This window comes from Octopus bimaculoides, chromosome 10, assembly GCF_046866305.1.
Source record: "Octopus bimaculoides isolate indiv1 chromosome 10, ASM4686630v1, whole genome shotgun sequence".
In the NCBI taxonomy this organism is placed as follows: Eukaryota; Metazoa; Mollusca; class Cephalopoda; order Octopoda; family Octopodidae; genus Octopus; species Octopus bimaculoides.
In genome coordinates, this window is record NC_142937.1 from 8,751,350 (window position 1) to 8,772,911 (window position 21,562).

The window sequence follows — 21,562 nt, forward strand, 5'->3', positions numbered from 1 at the left end:
CTTTTGCCTCAGGTAAGTCTTTTTCTGTAATGCTGTATTTGTACAGTATTTTTGTTTTCTTCTTGTTACTTAGTAGTGTTGATTGTTTACTAATTTCGTTGAGAATCGATAAATCTTTTCTCTTTTTTTTAATTTTGTTCTGGATGTTATTTATCCACAAGGTCTGTTTGGGTGGTAGAACTCCTGTTCGGATGGGTTTGAGTGAGTATCCTGCTTCTTTTGTGGCTGCAGTGGCTGCCGCATATATCATGTCATTTAGCTCAGTGATATTGCCTGTTGTTTCTGTGGTTGTTAGTTCCGTGACGGCCAGGTTTATGCTATTTATTATTGATGTTGTTTTATTGTCTATTTTGATTTTTGGGAGATATAATCTGTGGTCCATTCTAAGATCTGTGGTTTTCAGTTCTTCGGTTATTTTCATTTTCATAGTATCGTAATTATTAGGTTTCCCTTCGTTATTTCCAGGCTTTATATTTGTTTTGCCTTCCTTTTCATTCATATGTTTGTCTGTGGTGTTCTGGATTGGTGCTTTTTGTACACTATTATACATCTCTACGGTCTGGGTTTGTTGTTTTTTGTTTACTTCGTTTTTGCCGGGCATGTTACGTTTGTCCTCGTGTTTTGCTATCTCAGTGTTTATATTATTATTTGGCATTGCTGTGTGACTACTATCTAGATTTTCCTGATGTATTTTTTCTTTCAATTGCTCTATTTCTATTTCTGATATTTTTTTTGCTTTTAGAATATATCTTCTTATGTTAGCTAGTTTGTTAGGGTTCATTGTTTTATCGAGGTCTATATTTACATTATTTTTCTTCCATGTTTTATATGTATGTGTTGTTGCGTTTTCGTTATTTTTCTTCCATGTTTTATATGTATGTGTTGTTGCGTTTTCGTTATTATTATTATTATTATTATTATTATTATTATTATTATTATTATTATTATTATTATTATTATTATCATTATTATTATTATTATTATTAACATTGTTGTTGCTTGATATTGTTGGTTTTGTTGTTGCAGTTGTTGATATGGTTGTTGTTGAATCGTTAGCATGACGGGCAAAATGCTTCGCCGCCTTTCGTCCGTGCCTACGTTCTCAGTTTAAATTCCGCCGAGTTCGACTTTCCCATTCATCCCTTCGGGGTCGATAAATTAAGTACTACTGAAAGACGGGGAAAAAAAGACCTTATTTCTATAGTTGAAAGGATTATTATTAAAGGTGGCATGCTGGCAGAATGGTTAGCACGCCGGATAAAATGCGTAGTTGCGTTTCATATGTCTTTACGTTCTGAGTTTAAAATTTGCCGAGGTCGTCTTGCCATTTTATTCTTCTGAGATTAAACATTTAAATATCATTTATCATTTGAACTCTGGGACCGATGTAATAAAAGATCTGCTAATATGGAACATTTTGCTGAAAGATCAGGAGCTAAAAAACATTGTGTTTATCGGAGTGGTGTTTGTAGTCCACAATCAATTACGAAAGTTCGTGAGCGGGCTTCGTTAGAGTAACCAGGGATGTTTTGGAGATAGCCTTTGTCAGATATTTTAAGTGAAATGTCTTTCATTTTGGGAGTGGAAGGGCCCGTGGCCTTATATGAGTCATTTTGAAACAGGGATTGGAACGAAATCGCAGAGCCAATCAGTGTTTGAGACGCTAGTTCTTCAGAATTCGGGAGGAAGAAACACAAGAGCCAATGTCCGGGGCAATGTTGACGTGATGCTATCGACTCGTGGATAGTTGTCTCTTCCATAGTATAATATGCGTAGATGTCAGCGCAGATGTAAGATTTAGTAATATGTGTTCGATGGAAGGAGTCACTTAGCGCGAATATACTAGTCCTAATGACTCCCCTTAACGGCTGAGCAATAGTAAACTGCATCCCGCAAAAAGTACTCAGAGGAAGAACATAAAGTTCAAGGTTCAATTAGGCAACCTATCTGTTAGACATTGTAGAAGTTCTTGATCCTTTGGCGACACCAAGCACTAGAAAAAATGCCGTTCTTATTACTAGGAGCGAACAAGACTGCAAAACTCCTCTCAAACCTAGAACCGGGGAATATAAGAAAATTCACCCTCTGCCACCACAGCAACAGTGAATACTAAGTGACCAGGAAATGGTTCATATAGTAGCACCATTCTGTCCATTTATGCAGTTCGGGACCAGGCGGATGCCAATAAGAATAATCACGCGCCCTATAGAAAGCGGGAAACAGGAACAACGGAGAAACATTCTGCTATTAGATATATGAGATTGGATACATTTTCAGCGAATAAAGAAATCTCTCTGCCGAGGAAGACATTATCTATTGAAGGTGTACCAAACTCTAAAATGGAATTTCCTAAGAATAACAACAGATCGGGAAGCAAATGGGATCTCATTTTCAACAGTATAAAAAAGAAGCAATAATTGAACAAGATTCGGATAGGTATTACAGTGTATTGTATTTCAGCGATGCAGAAAATGTAGCTGATCACTATAAAAAAATATCCTCATAGAAGATTCGAGAATCTCGACTTACAAAAATACATGTAATGTAATCAGGAATGTGAGGTACATCGATGAATGCAAGTGGTAGTTTAATTTTTATATAAATGTCTCATATTAATTATTGCGATCTTACCATATTCATTTATACATTTTTCCTGTAAATATTTGTATTTCATTAATGTTTAATTCTTCAAGTAATATATTGTATAATGACTTTCAGCTACCTCACCGTCTTTGTATAACATCTTTGTCTCACCTTATACGTTATTTTAACCTCCATGTTTAACGATTCTAAAACTTGTGGCTAATAAAGAAATGACGATCGTCATCATCATCATCATCATCAAAATCATCATCATCATCATCATCATCATCATCATCATCATCATCATCATCATCATCTCTATTGCTGTTGTTGCTGCTACTGCTAAATCTTTTAGATATTGAAACCAATTTATTCCAAGAATTCTCAAGCGTAAGTGAAGGAATCGCATTTTATTTTGGATGTTATCTCAAATAAGGGTTATTGTTTGAAACCTTTCGAACGTTCCCCCCACCGTTGGGGGGGGGCGACACAAAGTCATTTTTTAAAATGCTTCCATTGTTATTTGACTGTTGAACTACAATTAAATAATGTTATTCGGGAATGCCTAGAAAACAGGTTGCACTGAACAATGCAAACCAGTTACCAAATATGAAATTATATATATATATATATATATATATATATAAAGAGAGAGGGAGAGAGAGAGAGAGAGAGAGAGAGAGAGAGAGAGAGAGAGAGAGAGAGAGAGAGAGAGAGAGAGAGAAATATGAATATTAACGAACAAAGAAACAAATTGTAAAATATGAAGTAACTTTTCAAAAATGTCTAATACAGCGGACAATAGGTTTGGAAAGAACATACACGTCTTTGATGAAACAAAAGTGTGTTTAACCCTAATTCAAGCGCCTTCGTTCTCGTGTATTACTTTTTAAAATGTTGCTAAAGGATACGACATTTTGATAAAACTAAAGCTGGTAACACTTTGTCCACGAGAAGAGTGTCAGCCGTGAGAGGTAGGGAGTAACATCTCGTGCCAAGACCACGATGGATTTACTAGTTCTACCTAATGTAGATGTGGAGAGAGCCCTAGATGGCACGTTAAATGAAATCTCATATATGAAAATGGAAAGGGGTAGCCCGCCACATACCTCATATTCAAAATAGAAGAATGAGTGAATGTGCAACATATTACGATATTCAAATGCTTATATATATATATATATATATATATATATATAAGTCTTGCCGCGTATGTGGTCTCGATATTCCACACAGCCACGCCTACGATAGATATACATACATACATGCATACATACATACATGTGTATGTATGCACGCGCACGTGCGCGTGAAACCATCAATGTGACCAGCATTTGAAGGATATGCACAATCGAGATTGTTTTCGCTGACTGCAAGGTGTACTAATTACTTAGTCGGTTTACATGTGAACCAGAGTAACAAAGTTGTTTCAGAAATGTAAGAACCTCGAGTTACGGATGCATGATATTTCAAGAACCAGGTGTTAATTCGGAAGTGGAGGTGGGCATGAGCAGCAAGGAAGACAATGTCTTCAGACAATTGGCTGTCTAAACACCTGCAGGGGCAGGGAAGCATTATTTCTTCTCGAGTCTAAAATTTTTCGTTGTAAAGTCTCGCGCTTAAGTTCAAGTGGGAGACTGAAACGATAATGTAGTCGTAGTTTTAGCTTTTGTGAGATTATGTGATGGGAGAGATGGGGATAAATTTCTCGCCAATACATCCAGACAGTTCCAACTCTCTGACAGGTACTGAATGGATTTCTTGAATGCACTGCTTTTGAGATGAGGAAATTGTAGCGGTTCCTTCAGATCGTATCTAAATTTCAAGTAGGTTTACATCTACGCTAAGGAATATTGTAGTTTAACATGCGTGTCCACAATATCAACTACAAGACCATAAACTTGGGATGCTGTCACATAACTCCATATAATCTCACAATGCCATCACATAAATTCATATAATCCAAGGCGACGACTAAAATACCATTTCAGTCTCCCACTAGTACTTAAGAGCGGTGTTTACCAGGAAAACTTTTAGACACATGAAAAAATAATGCTACCCTAGCCCTGTAAGAGTTCAGACGACCACTTATTTCACACAGTGGAACCAAACTACTGAAGGTTACATGCATCATTCCTGCTCTGCAGACCCTAGAATGAGAGGGTTAGTGTATTAGGGACGATCGACGTTAGGCAATCTTCAAAATGTGTTCACGAATCGAAGTTAAGATTGCTGTTAGATTAGAATCGATAATTTTTAGCAACAACAGAGTAATAGCAAACTAATGCATTAGGGAGGGAGATGTAAGAAAATTACAGAAAGTAATAAGAAAAGAGTCGACACGTGTTACATGAAGGTTAGGTTCTTAGAGCCGAGACACAAAGGAATGAAATCCGTTTTATTTGCGGCCATTGTGACAGAGGTGCGGTGTATCAAAGTCCAAAATTTGGTTTTTGATAAACAAGAGTGGGCGTTAAATGGAGGTTGTAGCGTGTGTAGTGCTTATTCCGACATCATTTCGGGGCATTTGACAGATTTTACGCATAGAGCAGAAAGCCATCATAATAGCAACTGATATAGGAATGGGGAAGATTGTATATCTTATGAGTTTTACATATATATTTATGATAAAATTGTTCCTAGTGGGAGAATTTGCAGATCTATAAGACGGAATTGGTAGGACTGTTGAGAAGCAACGTTGTAAAGGTAGAAATAATTTATTTAATTCCGATGCATAACCTTACAGACTTTGAGATTTTAGCCAAGTCATTAGGAATGAAATTAGTGCGTATCGTCCGAAAAGTGCAGACCAATGCAGTTTTGACATTTATCCTGGACAACATTCATAGTAAAGGGTAAATCCTAGAGAAGGTGGATAACAGGTCTGGCTTCTTTGTGGTGCTGGTCAAAATTAGCATTTGGTTTGGTCAGAGTAATCTAGGACCTACACGGTTTCTTGATCCGGCATAAGTAGCTTTCTCGTTTATGGGAACACTATTCTTTTGACTTTTTTGTTATCGCGTTTTATTGTTTTCTTTCTGCGCGTTTTTTTTTATATAAACCTTCCGTTTAATATCCTGTTCCATTGTCTTTAAGCCTCTGTGGCTAATAAATAAGTAAATGGGTATTGAGGACATCAGACTGGTTGCTTCCTTCTTTATTAATTCAGTCTAGAATTTATATTCATATATTCATTGAAAGTGTATCAAGTGGTAATAAACTTTGGACGATTTCATGATGTGTATTTCAGTCTATTTCTGTAAGTGTATTTGTAAATGTGTGCACGTATTCTCGATTTATACTCGCGTATTTTGGATGTGCTTTTTTTTTTTATCTCTGTACATTTTGAATTTTCTGTCTTAGCAAACATTCCGTCTAAGCTGGCACGAATCATAAGGAAAAGATTTCAATACAGTTTGTTAATTAGATGTAATGCTTACTTTGTAATATATGTCACGAAGGAAAACTTTTGATCCGGTAAAACAATATTCACCTCCTTCGGTTATTCGGTGAACGTTATCAAATATACTAACGCTATGTAGCAAAAAATGTGTGATTAACTTCACATATTTGTTAATTATATAGACATCTATATTGCTGAGTGATATAAGATACCATTTCTTTTCAATGCATAGTAAAAGTTAAGTCAGTCGTTTTTTGCCCTGTCTTCCTGCAATAATTTTTATTGAATTAGCAGTCAATCCGTCAAGGAAAGATGTGGAAGACTGCCTGATTGGTAACTGATAATTATGTGACATATTGTTCGACATTTTGCCATTTCTCATGCTGAACTTCTTGGTCTGCTGCTGATAATGAGGATTTGGCAATGAAAAGAAAGTATGATCAATAGACGGTAAGCTAGATATTTTCTTTTGTATAGAGTCATTTTCATTTATTTCTTCTTTTATTTCACTCCAAATTCTAGAAGATATATTTGCTTTATTTCTTTCTTCACTTTTTCTCACTTCTTTAACGGTTTTGCCTTTTCTTTTGGATCCTCTACTCAGTACTTTTAGCTTGTTCTTCGTAGTATTTCCTTCTTTGGCAGTGTTATTTACAGATTTTTTGGTATTTTCATTATTTTTTCGAATGACAGCCCCTGATGCAGTCATTTGCTGTCGAATCATAGTCATTGCAAGTGCCCTTAAAGAAAGCACTTTCTTTGGTTGTGTAGTCTCAGAGTTTATTTCTGTATCCAATAATAAACTTTGAATCAGAGCATTTTTGTCACGAAGAAGCTGGTTCTTCAAATAGATATCTTTTTTCAAGTTTATTATATTCTCATCTGAACGAGAAACAAAATCTTTATAAGCATTTACAACACTTGGTGCATTTTGCTCGTGTGGACAAAAACCCATATGTGCTAAAATCCATTCATTTCCCTGTTGCATTTCTGTATAGTGTTTTTTAATTTCTTTGAGCTCAAGAAACGATCTGTGAAAATTTTCAAAATCTTCCCACAGGAATGCAAATTCATTTTCAACTAAGGCAATTTCTTCTCTATCTTTTGTTCTCGGTTTCAGTGATATAGTTTGGGAAATGCATTTATGAATATTCCGAAGAAGACTTTCAGCAAATCTTAATTTGCCTGCGATTCGATCTTTTGTGGATTCATTTGCATGATTGGACCGGATTTGTATCAATAGATCTTCTGTGTGTTTCGCTTTTAAATTGGCAATTTCTTTTTCAAAAGCGTTTATTTTTGATTGTAGATTACAATATTCAGTTTTGTACTGTTCGGTTATTTTTTTCAGTTCTTCAATTTCGGTATTTTTGGCATTGAGAAGGACTTTGTATTCATAAAACTGTTCCAGTTGTTGATTTTTAACTTCAAGCATCTTCTCTTTCTCAGAATTCTCTTTCTTCCATGCATACATTAATTTTAATTCTTTAACCTTAAAAGAAAAAGAGAACATAAAAGAATCGTAAAATAAATTAAACGTGGGTGGAAGCATTAGTTTAGCACTACTTAAGTATTAAACAATTTGGCAGAAGTATTAATGCTATTTATATTTATAGTTCTTGCTTATACATTTAACAAGTAATTTGTGCTATATTTATATATAACACATACACACACACATTTATATATATCGCAACAAGACCCATCATCTCACGATAAAATAGTCCACATGGTACAACATGATTAATCCTATAGAGCACAGCCATTAGAGTGGCTTGATTGTAGCCTCGAAAGGAGGACCCTCCTTAAAGAGTCTTAGTAGATTATATCGACCCCAAAAATGTCACTCATCTACCTTGCACATCGAACTCTATATGCATAAGAGCATAATATAAGTAACAGCATAAGCATATAAACACACATTGTTATACATGTGGTATAAGACAAGCAAAATTCGACTAAAATTGACCATAATTATAGTAATAGAAACATCAGAATATTTGGAGCAACCGAGTGAGCTGTAGCTTAAGAACGTTTATTATGCTTAAGAGCGTTTATTATGAAAATGGATATGCCGGACATTATCCCACGATAATTGCTCTCTAGGTCCCTGTTCATGGAATCAGTTCCGATTGCGTTTGTAATGTCTGGGTTGCGTTTGGATGATACGTGACAAGGAAATATTAGAAAGAGATGAAGCATCATATCAGATGCACAAGGGTATATGTTGATGTACGTGGTAGCAAGAAAGTCACTGATATATGGCAATTTTATATTCTCTAAAACTCATTAAACATCATAAAAAAGCAGATTACAAATATATTGTTTGTATCATAGTTTAAAAGGTTATGCTGAAAAACAACTTGCCTGTTTCGTGTAAATATTGACGCAGTTTCAATTGTATGACTCTACTATAAAATAAATTACATAAGCTTTTCAAAGAAATTATATTTTTCATACGAGCAATAGATAATTCGTTTACAAACGTTAAAGATATGTCTTGTACAGTATCAAAAGTCTACCATCACTTTTCTGTTGCTAATCCACACTGAATTTATTGCTGTTTTTATCCTTCTGGCGTCAGTATAATAACTATTTTTTAAAAAAAATGTGAGTGGTTCAATCAAATATAAAATATCCTCACATAAATGCAAAATAAATACTAGTGGCACGCCATGAAATTATATTTAAGTGTATATATTTATGGATATTATTTTCTCCAGAACTTTAAGAAATCCTCTTTCTCTTTCATATAAACATAGGACCAACAGATTTCAAAAATAATTATTAAAAATATACGATACATCAAGAACAAAAACAAATATTCCTTTGAAATATAATCCAACTATGTTTAATATTTAACAATTTAAAATAAATTGAATTTTGTAAAAGATTGTGTTTCTAGGGGGAAGTAATTATACCTCATACCTTCAGTATTGTATTCCCATTCAAGTCGTCATAAAATAAAATAAAATGGCACAACATAACATCAATCCTAAAGATTATTAAAATGAAGGTATTTAAATGTGTGTATGTGTGTGTGTATGTGCGTGCGTGCGTGTGTGTGTGTGTGTGTGTGTGTGTGTGTGTGTGTGTGTGTGTGTGTGTGTGTAATTTCGTTTTGAAATGATTTCCTTTCATTCATCGCAAAAATATTTCTATTCAATATGTTTCTTTCGGATCGTGTTACTATGTTTGTAAACAATCTTAAAAGTTATTTAAGATATATATTAAAAGATCTAACTTTCTTTCTGGTTATTATATATCTACTTCTTCATCTGTCTATATATATATATATATATATATATATATATATATATATATATATATATATATATATATATATATATGTATATATATATATATATATATATATATATATATATATATATATATATATATATATATATATATATATATATATATATATATATATATGCATATCTATACTTTAATTTCATTTTATTCGTAGTTTCATTTTCTGTCTCTCACTTTCCTTCATTGCTTCTACATGCATATATATGCCTATACCCACAAAGACACGCACACACACGCAAACAAACACACACGCAAACAAACACACACGCACACATATACACATACATATGCATGAGTGGTGTCAAATGGACTTGGTTCCGCGAAAGTCAAACTGTCAGTACCTCATGGGAGAAAGCGAGAGAAACAGAGAGAAGGAGAGATAGATCTCCAACTCTTGAAGAACGACATCTTTAGTGTTTGTCTTTATAACTTTAGGACAATAAGACAACAGTTGGTTGGGTAAGAGGGTTTGTCATTTGTGTGGATAAGACGCAATCAGGTATGCTAAGAAATTGTATTGTAACACGGTTTTATGAAATATCTTCGTATCTTAGGATTAGTCTGAAACGCATCAACTAAAAATACTAGTTACACGCTAAATAACTAACGCTGGATAGTCGAAACTGTTGTTTATGTAGCTGCTTTCAATCGATTTATAGAAATGTTTGTGTTTGCGGTGTTTTGGTTCATAGCAATGTCTAGATAATTGGCTATTTTTAGGTTAAGTTTATTGTATTCTTCGGAAGTAAATGCTTAATATTGAAATGAATTGTTCATTACATGTTTCTTTTTATTTAGTTTTTTTCTTAGCCGATAGCCTCTTTACAAAACTATGATGGCATTTTATACTGAGCATCTTCAACATATCCGTGTACATGAGCTCATCAATTACTACGCCGTCAAAATTACCTATAAATGCACTATATATCATTTTTTTTTTGCTCTTCGTTGTCTAGTATGAACGTTTGTTAAATAAGACTATCCTGGTATTTATAATTATATCTATTATAGACTCTGCTACAGGTTCTGATCTCTAGGGTTCGCTGAAGATTTTTAAAGATTACGTATTTAATGGAGTTCTATAAAATTGAATTTAGATTTATTGTATATACACTTGTATGTATCAATTCTGAGAAATTAAAAACTAATATATTTCGTAGCACAATTTTGTCTTGCAAACAATGTACAATTCGATTTTCATAACGTTTATAAGTTTCGGAGTAAGTTTCCGGGAGGCTTTTTTCTTTTTTTTTTTTTAGTTATATATATATAAATGCTCGAAATACGAGACTAGAAAAACGGCCAACAGCTGATGAAGGGTCGTTCTTTATGTTGTTTGATTTGTTTTCCATTTGTGTCTTTTATTGTTCGAAAGAATAGTTCATATTCCATGTACTCATGTTTCGTACTTTTTTGTTGAACACGTTTCGTGACGCCCTGTGCACACATATGCATATATATATATATATATATATATATATATATATATATATATATATATATAAATTTGTGTGCGTGTGTATCTGTGTGTGTGTGTGTGTGTCTGTGTGTGTGTGTATACATATATACTTTATTGAAACACAGCAAAAATATAACCTTATTTCCGTTCCATTCTAAACAAAACTGTCCGACGAACGGGAACGTGAAACTCTGAGTAACCTTTTTTTGTGATATTTTTGGTGCTCTTCAATACAGCATATTACTCTACCTCTGGTATTCGAGTACAATTTCTTCCACTTTGTTTCGCATTTATGTGCTTACTTCCGTATATACATACATACATACATACATACATGCATACATACATACATATATATATATATATATATATATATATATATATATATATATATATATATATATATATATATATATATACATACATATATATATATGTATACATGTCTCTTAAAGGATAGAGCTCAAAATCAATGCATTGAAGATACTTTATTGCAGCAACAATTATAATAATAACAGAAACAAGCAAAATAAGCCAAACCTATGCACATTTCAATAGGGTATCCCGGATAAATAAACCACATCATAAGATGTCTCGTAAAATATTGTAACAAATTACAACATATTACAAATTTCTGGATACTCCATCTCATCAGGGTCGCATTATTGCCATCACCAATACTATTATTAGCAAAACACACACATCATCCAAGAGGGTGAAAGAATAATCGACGGCACGCAACCTACCATCGTTATTTTCTTACAGAATGTAAACAAACCAGTCGATTATTCTTTCACCCTCTTGGATGATGTGTGTGTTTTGCTAATTTTACAAAATATATAGTATCTGTTAACAGCCTTATCAAAAAGCTCACAGTTGAGTTTTTGTATATATATATGTATACATGTCTCTTAAAGGATAGAGCTCAAAATCAATGCATTGAAGATACTTTATTGCAGCAACAATTATAATAATTTACTGTCTTTTCGACATTTTCCTATATATCAAAATATAAATTAAAATTTTGTAAGAGTCCCAGGAATTATTTTAGAGCATTTTAAATTCATTAGCTCTATTATTAACAGCTACGATTTTCGGGTAAAATGAGCTGCGCTGTGCATTTAATGCTTTTTGTATCAAGCGTTTAGTATTTGCTGATGCCAAAGTAAGTATTATTGTTTATGTTGTTTTTGCCCTCTTCAATCGAGCATATGCAACGCACGCAGGTAATCGTTTAAACAAGAGACTAAAACTAACAGAGCATCACACAATGCAATCTATGTCCTCTGGCAAGTGATGTTTTATCCTGCTTTATAAGAAGTCTGTGTATATGACTTTTCATGGTATTTTCAGTTTGTGTTTGTGTGTATGCATGCAGGTGTTGTTCAGCCGTGAGCCAACTCTAATAAGAAAGGCCTATGAAAAAATCTCCATTCATGACTATCACAGCTCTGTTATGAATATCATTGGAGAGTGTCAAATGTATTTTTCACTTCAATTCTTCAAGATTTCGTGCTGTTTGTAAAGGGTCAGGTAAACTTGTTTAGAGAGAGAACAGCTGTTCTTTTGCATTGTTGAAATGCCCCATCACCCTCGATATAGAAGGTTTATTGAATCATCAGCTGTTAATATGAGTATGTGTTTTGGGGATTTTTCCTATTGCTTTTTACTATCCAGTTGTGAATACGAGACATTTTTTTGGAATGGGATCAAGCATTTTCCCAGAGTATTACAGGTGATTTTCTCTGTTGGAAAAGATATATGTTTGATTAGGAAATGCGAGCTATTGTTTACAGTAGCAACATAACTGAGCCATGACATAGTTCTGTCGTTGTTGCTGCTAATGTTGCTACTTGGTCCCAAGTCAGCGCTGTCTCAGGAATGTCGTGAATGTCACTTTCTTTTTCTCAGACAGTGTTGTTCGGCTAATATTGACCCATGAGTTCTTCCATCTTTGTAAACTATAGAATGAGATTGGAGGAAGAATTGGCTGCCATAACTAGCAATTTAGCTGAGTCCATATTGCTTCTTCATTGAATTAGTGCCTAATTAGGTGTATTGTAATCGTTTGTGTTGATTGTGTAGTTGTCTATTTTTGTTAGAGTATTCAAGAGGAAATTAGCACCCGGGCACTTGTATAAGAATAGGCTTATAGATTATACTATTGTGTTTGCGTGGTGATCGTTGGGTATCTTGTAGGTAGCATAAGTAGGATTTAGTATGTTTATTTCTTGTTCTAGGCCTTTTGTTCTCTTTGTGGGCTAAGATGGAGGTTATTAAATTGAAGATAATCGTGTTATCTATATCAAAATATTTCTATGTCATGTTTTAGTTTCATTTAGAGAGTGCTTAGGTAAACTACTGGTGCATATATATATATATATATATATATATATATATATATATATATATATATATATATATATATATATATATATATATATATATATATATATGTCTACAAATTTAGTGCTGGTATGTTTCAATCATTTCGACACTGCTCGCGTGTCTTTACAGTTATAATCTTTGTATTTGTTACATGCTGTGAAATGAATGGCTGTTTCTTTTAATATATTAAATGTGTAATATTCAACCAGGATTTAATGTAGAACCCTTCTGAGGTTTTGGGTCACGTGTCAAAATAATTTTCTACAGCTGGAGCGATTTGTGAAGTACTTAGCTGCTTATCGAAACAAGTCGAAAAACCAAATACAGATTCGCTTGTTGAGTAGTTATAGCTTTCGTGCTATAATGTTCGAATCCTACCGAAACCTTTAGCAAAATGTTATCTAACCAATAGATGACTGTATATGGTTACCTAACACAAGAGAGCACTACGTTCTGGCAAAATATATCAGTAATGTAGTGACAGCGGTTTATAAGTATGGTCCTATATTCATATCAAAGAATATTCAATTTAAACTGTATTACGTTCTTGCTACGTTCTTCGCTCAGATCTTACCCAAATTGAATTTACCTTTCATACATTCAGCGATTATAAAATTATTGCAAATTATAATGATGTCAATTTGGTAAATTTTAACAAAATTTCGTTTTATCGACTTATAAGAAATTAGTTGCACGCATCTACGTTTTATCTACAGTTCAAATAACCTTGACAAACACTTGTAGGTCACGGTACATATTAGTCACATGAAATTATGGCGCTTATTCTTCTACGAAAGAAAAAAGCATTTTCTCAAGTTGTAATATATATGGCTATTAATATTTTTAATAAATATAGTTATTGTTTTTTCTTTCCTTGCAGGGTTAACAAAATATATTTCTTGTATTTTCAATGTCGATACACACAAAGAGTAATAAAAACATGAAATTTTAATAAATATCTCCGATACACAATTCTAATGACATACATATTCAAATATAACCTAGCAATAACCATTAAAACGTATAAAATTTCATTCAGACAGTTTTCATGCAATAAAGATAAACGGTTGTTGAAATTATTTTCAAATAAAAGATAGAAATGTATTATGCTAATAGCTGCAGCTAATTTCAAAATCGAAATCAGAAATCTGCAATATTGCTAAAAATGCCTTGCGGTGTAGATTTCAAGTGTACATTCTAGTGATGCTGAATATGCTTACAACTATGAGGCATTGTACCACTTGGCATTATGATCAGGTGGACTGTTCAACGTCGTAGCTATAGATACATTGATTAATCGTTTCATAAGTTTGGTTGATGCAACAGAACACTAAATCTAACCATTTTCAAGTATATATTCAATTCTAGACTACAAGCTTTTCGGAGCTATTTGCACATGTGATGGAAACTCCTGTCGGGTAATACTCCTTTGTTTTAGTTGTTATGTTCAGTAAGTAGCAGTCCCACACGAAATTAGAGGAATCTTTGGGCAAAAGTGGACTCAATACTTGTTGGCATTGGAATATAGATCTTACGTATTACTGACAAACGGTTTCCAACGCAACACTTCAACACAGAATCATGCGGATTTTATAGCTCATTGGTGAATGTTAGATAGCTTTGTGCTTGATTACACACGCGCTTCCTCTCACATATATACATGCAATCCCATACACACATGCACGCACGTACACACATGCACGCACGTACACACATGCACGCACGTACACACATGCGTACGCAAGCGAACGCATAACCACACACCTACCACAAACACATGTACGCACGCACGAACACATACGCACAAACACACACACTCGAGAAGCCATAATTTATTTCTTTGTTATTATGTTCAGGGTTAAAAGTGATCCTTTTATTTTAAAATAATAAACATTGTAAGTAACTCCAAAGCAGTAAAACTAAAACCCTACACATTAATTCCACTAAAATTTGTGTAGGAAATCTTAGCAATCACATATTAGATAGAATTAGCAATAGTATCCAAAACGTTCAAGCCTGGAACGAAAGCACTTTACACAATAAACACAACTACATATTCTCCCCATTTGACATTATTAAATATTACAGATTTCTTGTTAAAAGCCTCGGCATATGCTAGACAATACACTTCCATTAGAGATAATTGTCATACTAGAGAGTCTCTTCCTTCGGTCCAACAATAATGTATGTGTCATGGATAAAATTAAACCAACATGGAACTTGTATATAATAACATGGAAACAAAAGATGGTGCTGAGCTAACAACTTTAACGGCTTGTATTTATTCAACGTGATCCGTGTTTGATTTGGTCTTATTCAGTGAGACTATGGAGATATGCTGATTTACTAATCTCCAACAATGTCAGCTGACAGTAAGCTGGTAACTTTAGCAAAACGTTCTATTATTTAATGAATTAAACATGAAAATTGTCGTTAAGTAGTCAGAGTTATTTATTTGGAATGTGATAAATAGATTGAAGTAAACTCCAAAACTATATTGAACGGAATATTTCAGTATTATAGTTGATTCATAATTATAGTCATGTGTCATATAACTTAAGAATGTATTTGGTAATTCATATAAAATATTTCCGCCAGTTCTGAAGATGGATATAGAGAGCAACTCATTAACAGTGCGTTACCAAGCAGATTTTCTAAGAAAACATATACGTTTTAAACGCGCATAGAATATAAGGGAGCAGCAGGTTATGATCTATTATATTGAAGGATTGGTAGTGTCAGGTTGGAAGACTAATACACACAGGCATACATACATACAGGCATACATACATGCATACATATATATGTATGTATGTATGTATGTATGTATGTATGTATGTATGTATGTATGTATAGATAGATAGATAGATAGATAGATAGATAGATAGATAGATAGATAGATAGATAGATTAGTTCATCTAATAAATAATGTGGTTTTATTATACTTCTTTTATTTTTCAAAACTAAAATAAACAAAGTTATTTGTCAATCTAAAGTATGCTCTCCTTCATTTTCTGCAATTCTCTTCCAACTATCTGGTAGACTTGCAAGGCCCTTCTTCCAAAATTCATTTGTCTATGACGAAAAGTACTCCTCCAGTACTGTTTTGACCTCATCTACAGAATTCATATTTTTTCCGTCCAAATGATTTTGAAGACTGCGGAATAAATGATAATCAGATGGGGCAATATCCAAAGAATATGGTAGGTGGGCCATATTCAAACTGCTCCAGCCTTTGGAGTGTCATACTCGTTCTTGTGGCCGAACAGAGCATTATTTTCACGGGAGAACAACTTTCGTCTTGAAACCAAAGATGGTCATTTTTCTTCTAGCGCTGACTAAAGCCGCTCAAGTTGCTCGATATCTGCTCAGAGGCCCACGCAACGTTGCAGAAAGTGTATGGAAAAGACGAGTATGAGCTGCACGCAAGTATACGAATGGTGCAGATGTTTCCTAGATGGCAGAAAAAATGTCGATATTGACGAAGGTTCTGGGAGACCCACAACCTGCAACACTAAGAAAACGTCGCAGATGTGCGTGCAGCTGTGAGCGAAAATCATCGAATCGTCATCTGTGAGTTATTAGAGGATGTGCAGATTCGTTACAGTCCAGTTTAGTGCATTATCACTGAAGATTTGGGCATGAGACGCGTGTGTTCTAAGTTTGTGCCAAAACAGATTTCAGCTGACCAAAAAGACACTCGGATTTCATTTACACAAAATCTTAATTGTGTCATGAACTACGAAAACTTTTTGAAAGCTTTGCGGAGTCCTCTTAACAAATATCGCCAAGATTTTAACAAAATTTGATGCAGATCCTCTGGTCCACTTTCTGTCATGGTCAATGCGATAATCACACGCTACACGCCATCCTGCCAAGCAATGCAGTAAACAGAATAAATCAGCGAAAACGTCAATACATAGTGTGCAGGCACAGCAGGTCTCAAGATCAATCTGCGTCAAGCAGTTTTAATCTCCGTGCTTTAGCTTCGTTACTATGGCAACAGTCCAGATACTTATTTACATACATATAATATATGTATGTATAATATATATATATATATATATATATATATATATATATATATATATATATATATATATATATATATATATATATACATACATATATATATATATATATATATATGCATACATATATATGCATGTACATATATATGTATATACATGTACATAGAAAAAAACATGTTCATATATATACGAATATATATGTATTTATACACACACACACATATAATAACCAGGCAATAAGCTAGTAGCTTTGCGTCGGCAAGACTTGAAACAAATGAGAAAAAAGTGAAAGGGATACAATGAAATATCCAACGTTTCAGATTCAAACTTTCGTCAGGTGGCACAGAAAAAGAGAAGAAAAAGAGAAAGACGTCAAGCAGTGTTTACATCCTCTCAGTTTGAAAAACTGGCTGCAACTGATAAGGGTCTGGTTACGTGAAACAGAAGTTATAGGAACGGGCGTGCAGAAAAGAGAAAGAAAAGGGTTGTTGAGAGAGTAGAGGTAAGTAAATGTGGGAATGTTGCAGAGAGAGGTTGGAAGGAGGATTAAAAATGGTAAAAAAAGAATTAAAAGGAGGTCAAAGGATGAAAGGAAAAACGTTCATTCATGCCTGTTGGAGATATAGTACCAAGGTCAAATATGACACGTTGCTCCTTTCGTTGTCTAGAGAAGGGTTATCCGTGGTGGAAGGCCAGATTTATCAGTGTTTCACGGCCCTTCACCACGGCTCCCCCTTCTCTAGAAAACGAAAGGAGCAACATGCCATGCTTGATCTTGGTACTATGTCCCCAAAAGGCATGAATGAACGTGTTTCCTTTCATCCTCTCACCTCCTCTTAATTCTTTTTTACCCTTCTAATCTTCGCCGCCTTGTTAGACAATAAAATATTAATAAATTCATGTGTGCGTACGGGAATATGTGTTTGCGAGCTTCTATGCATGCATACACAGACAAACATCACACACACACGCACACGCACACATATGTACATATACACACATGTGTACACGTACACATACAAACATATATATACATATTGATAGATATTGATGGATAGGTAGGTACGTTGGTAGGTATGTAGTCATGTAGATTAGTAGGTGGGTAAGTAGGTAGGTAGGTAGATAGATAGGTAGGTATGTATGTATGTAGGTAGGTAGGTAGGTAGGTAGGTAGGTAGGTATGTAGGTAGGTAGGTAGGTATGTAGGTAAATAGACAGACAGACAGACGGATAAACAGACAAAGAGACAGACAGACAGACAGACAGACAGATAGATAGATAGATAGATAGATAGATAGATAGATAGATAGATGATATAATGAAAATAAAGGTCAATGCATATTCACACAGACACATAAAGTTACACAGAAATACCACCAGAGGATTAAAGAGAAAAAATTGAAAGGCAAAACCATTTGCTTTTAGGCACCAGGAGTCTTTTACAAAATTCAGGAAAGAATGTGTCGCTATTTTGTTTTTCTTTTGGTTTGTCAGAGTGGGGTCCTTACGTTATTCAAAGAACCTTCCTTTAGATCTTCCGATCCATAAACAACATACTTGCTGCACTCCATTTTTATAGGCCCTGATCATCATCGCATCCTAACTACACGCATACAAATGCTCACACACAAGCGGGAAAACAACGGGCACATATTCGTAACTGCACGCACGCAGGCACACCGTTAAATTCCTATAACGAAAAGATAAAACAACTGTACAGGAGGAATTATTGCAAAAGTTGCGATCATGTTACGAAAGACATCTATTTCAAAGAAAGAAACTCCTGTACATTGATGTGATTTGGTAATAAAAACGTTAAATGTTGCATGCTTGACTTCTATGTTTTTTGCGTTTCCGCTTTTAGATGACATTTGTAAGGTTCTTGAAGGCTATAGTCTTTTTTGTTTGAAAGTCGTAGCTTTTCGAGATGTAAGTTTAACATTTACTAATGCTCTAACTATAATCTTTGTGTTTAACCCATCTATGCACTACTTAAATATTCGCTTCGGTTCCGACTATATCCATTTTGTTATATAAAAGTATCCAAAACGCACATATTGCTTATTTTTCATCGAACAGCAGTCCTTCAGGCTGATAATGCAATACGTGTTTAGCAAAAATATCATACTACAATGGATGGTAGTACATTGGTGATTTATTCTGTCTTTCTTTCTTTCTTTCTACCTTACTTTTTTATTTATTTATTTTTTTTGATCTGATACAAATTCTGGCGAAATTGGCAAATTCTATATTTTCGGGTGTCAAATTCTGATTTTTTCTCGTTTGTTCAATAAGAATATTTTAGTTCGTGCAGTTGGGTTGTTAAAGCATAACAACAGAATTATTCTGAGCTATAACATTCATACACACATGCACACAGACAGATACAGACACGCACAAACGCACACACACTATTTGCATCGATATATGCAATTTACGTATGATTGCAGACGTTCAGAGAGACAGGCTGATAGATTGTTAGATATATGCAGATGTACGTACGTGCATGTCTGCCTCTGCACATACAGACACAAATATATACATACATATATTTATATGTATGTTTGTATGTATATGTGTATATACTTATATACATAGTATATACATACACACACACACACACACACACACACACACATATATATATATATATATATATATATATATATATATTTTTTTTTTTTCTCCAATTTTTTTTGTCCAATTTTTTTTCTCCGTGTTTTTCTCCTTGTCTCCGTATTCTTTCTGTTGAAGAGCGTAGCTCGAAACGTCAAAGACTTTCCGTATTCCCGAGCGTCATACTAATATATACTTTTGTTATTTACACCACCTGTCCTCGTCTGTTGTTATTTTTTGTATATTCTCCCATATATATATATATATATATATACATATACACACACACACACACACACACACACATATATATATATATATACACACATGTATATACATATGGACAGACAAACAAACAGACAGACAGACTGATTGATATATATATATATATATATATAGATAGATAGATCACACATTTATATGAAATCAATTGATTGAAAAGTGTTTTCCTACATTTAGACATATAAAACGACTCTATAAGTCATATCTGACACACACAGAAGATCCTACGTTTCCATAACTACTGCTATTGTTCTCATTATTTTTACATTCATAATTGTTGTCATTCAATATTTATGGTTGTATCTTTTATAATTAATATTTTTTTTCTTTTTTTTTTTTCTTTTTTCTTTTCTCAGCAATCTATCTTATTTATATTTAAGGCTATTCTTCCATCATAAATTGTGAGAAGTCATATCAATTAGTTTGCAAAAATAATAGAAATATGTTCAAATCATTAATTATATACAGTTAATTTACCTATATTGTACATATACGTTCCAACCCCTCCTCTCACTAATTTCCTGTTTTTCAACCTTTTATTGACAAAAGCACACTTCTTTTGGTCCTAAAGAGAGATACATATATATATATATATATATATATATATATATATTAATATTTATATTTCTCTCTCTCTCTCTTTATCTCTCTCTCTCTCTCACTCTCTCTCGCTATATATATATATATATATTCATATATATATGCAAGCACATATCTTGCCTATATTATATATGCATAAGTATGCAGGCTTGCTCAGACATATAATTTCGATATACATATATAGATATGAAAATAGGTGTGAATGTGTATAAATAGATAAATATATATATATAATGTGTGTATGTATATATATATGGTGGTTGTCTACTCCTTAAACAGAGTTTGACCACCTCCTGCACCTACACCTTAGCCCTTTCATGGCGTCTGATGTGGCTTTTTAAACCAGACAGTGTTTTGAAAAAACACCCACACAGATTGCACCTCTGATTTGCACTACCAATACCTGCAAGTAAGTTCTGCTCATTGTGGATCCTAACATGTCTTTTAAGACCCCCATTGGATTTGCAAACCCTCTGACACACACCACATTCAAACGTGTGCACAGACATATAATCAGAATAGCTGGGTGAGGTTTGTTTTCCATGGGTTCGCAGATAGATAGATAGACAGATATAGATATAGATAAGGATATAGATATATAATTTTCATGTATATGCATTTATATATAATATACTTAAGATTGAATTATATTTATATACTTAAGATTGAATTATATTTGATGGGCTCGCCGTTTCCTAGGTTTTTTTGTTTTTTATTAAAGTGAACCATCAGTGTCCGTACTTTTGTTTACTACTATAAACGAGTCTATTGCGTTTCAGGAAACGTTATCTTAACCAGAGTGACAGTAGAGAATCTCCTTGCAGAATGGGTTTAGTGCAAAAGTACTACATTCTGTGTAAATGTATCAGAGTATCATGTTGT

The 21,562-nt window shown here is 33.7% G+C and overlaps 1 protein-coding gene across 4 annotated transcripts in view; it reads right to left on the minus strand.

Annotated features, from left to right (window-relative positions):
* Window positions 1-3,273: 3,273 nt before the first annotated feature.
* Window positions 3,274-21,562, minus strand: part of LOC106868734 (uncharacterized) — a 347,617-nt gene continuing 329,328 nt past the window's right edge. For all 4 annotated transcript variants that reach the window (XM_089358357.1, XM_089358358.1, XM_089358355.1 and 1 more), the window contains one exon: window positions 3,274-7,478. In XM_089358357.1, coding sequence (XP_089214483.1) covers window positions 6,225-7,478 — 1,254 coding nt within the window. In that variant the 3' untranslated portion in view covers window positions 3,274-6,224. The remainder of the gene's footprint in view (window positions 7,479-21,562) is intronic.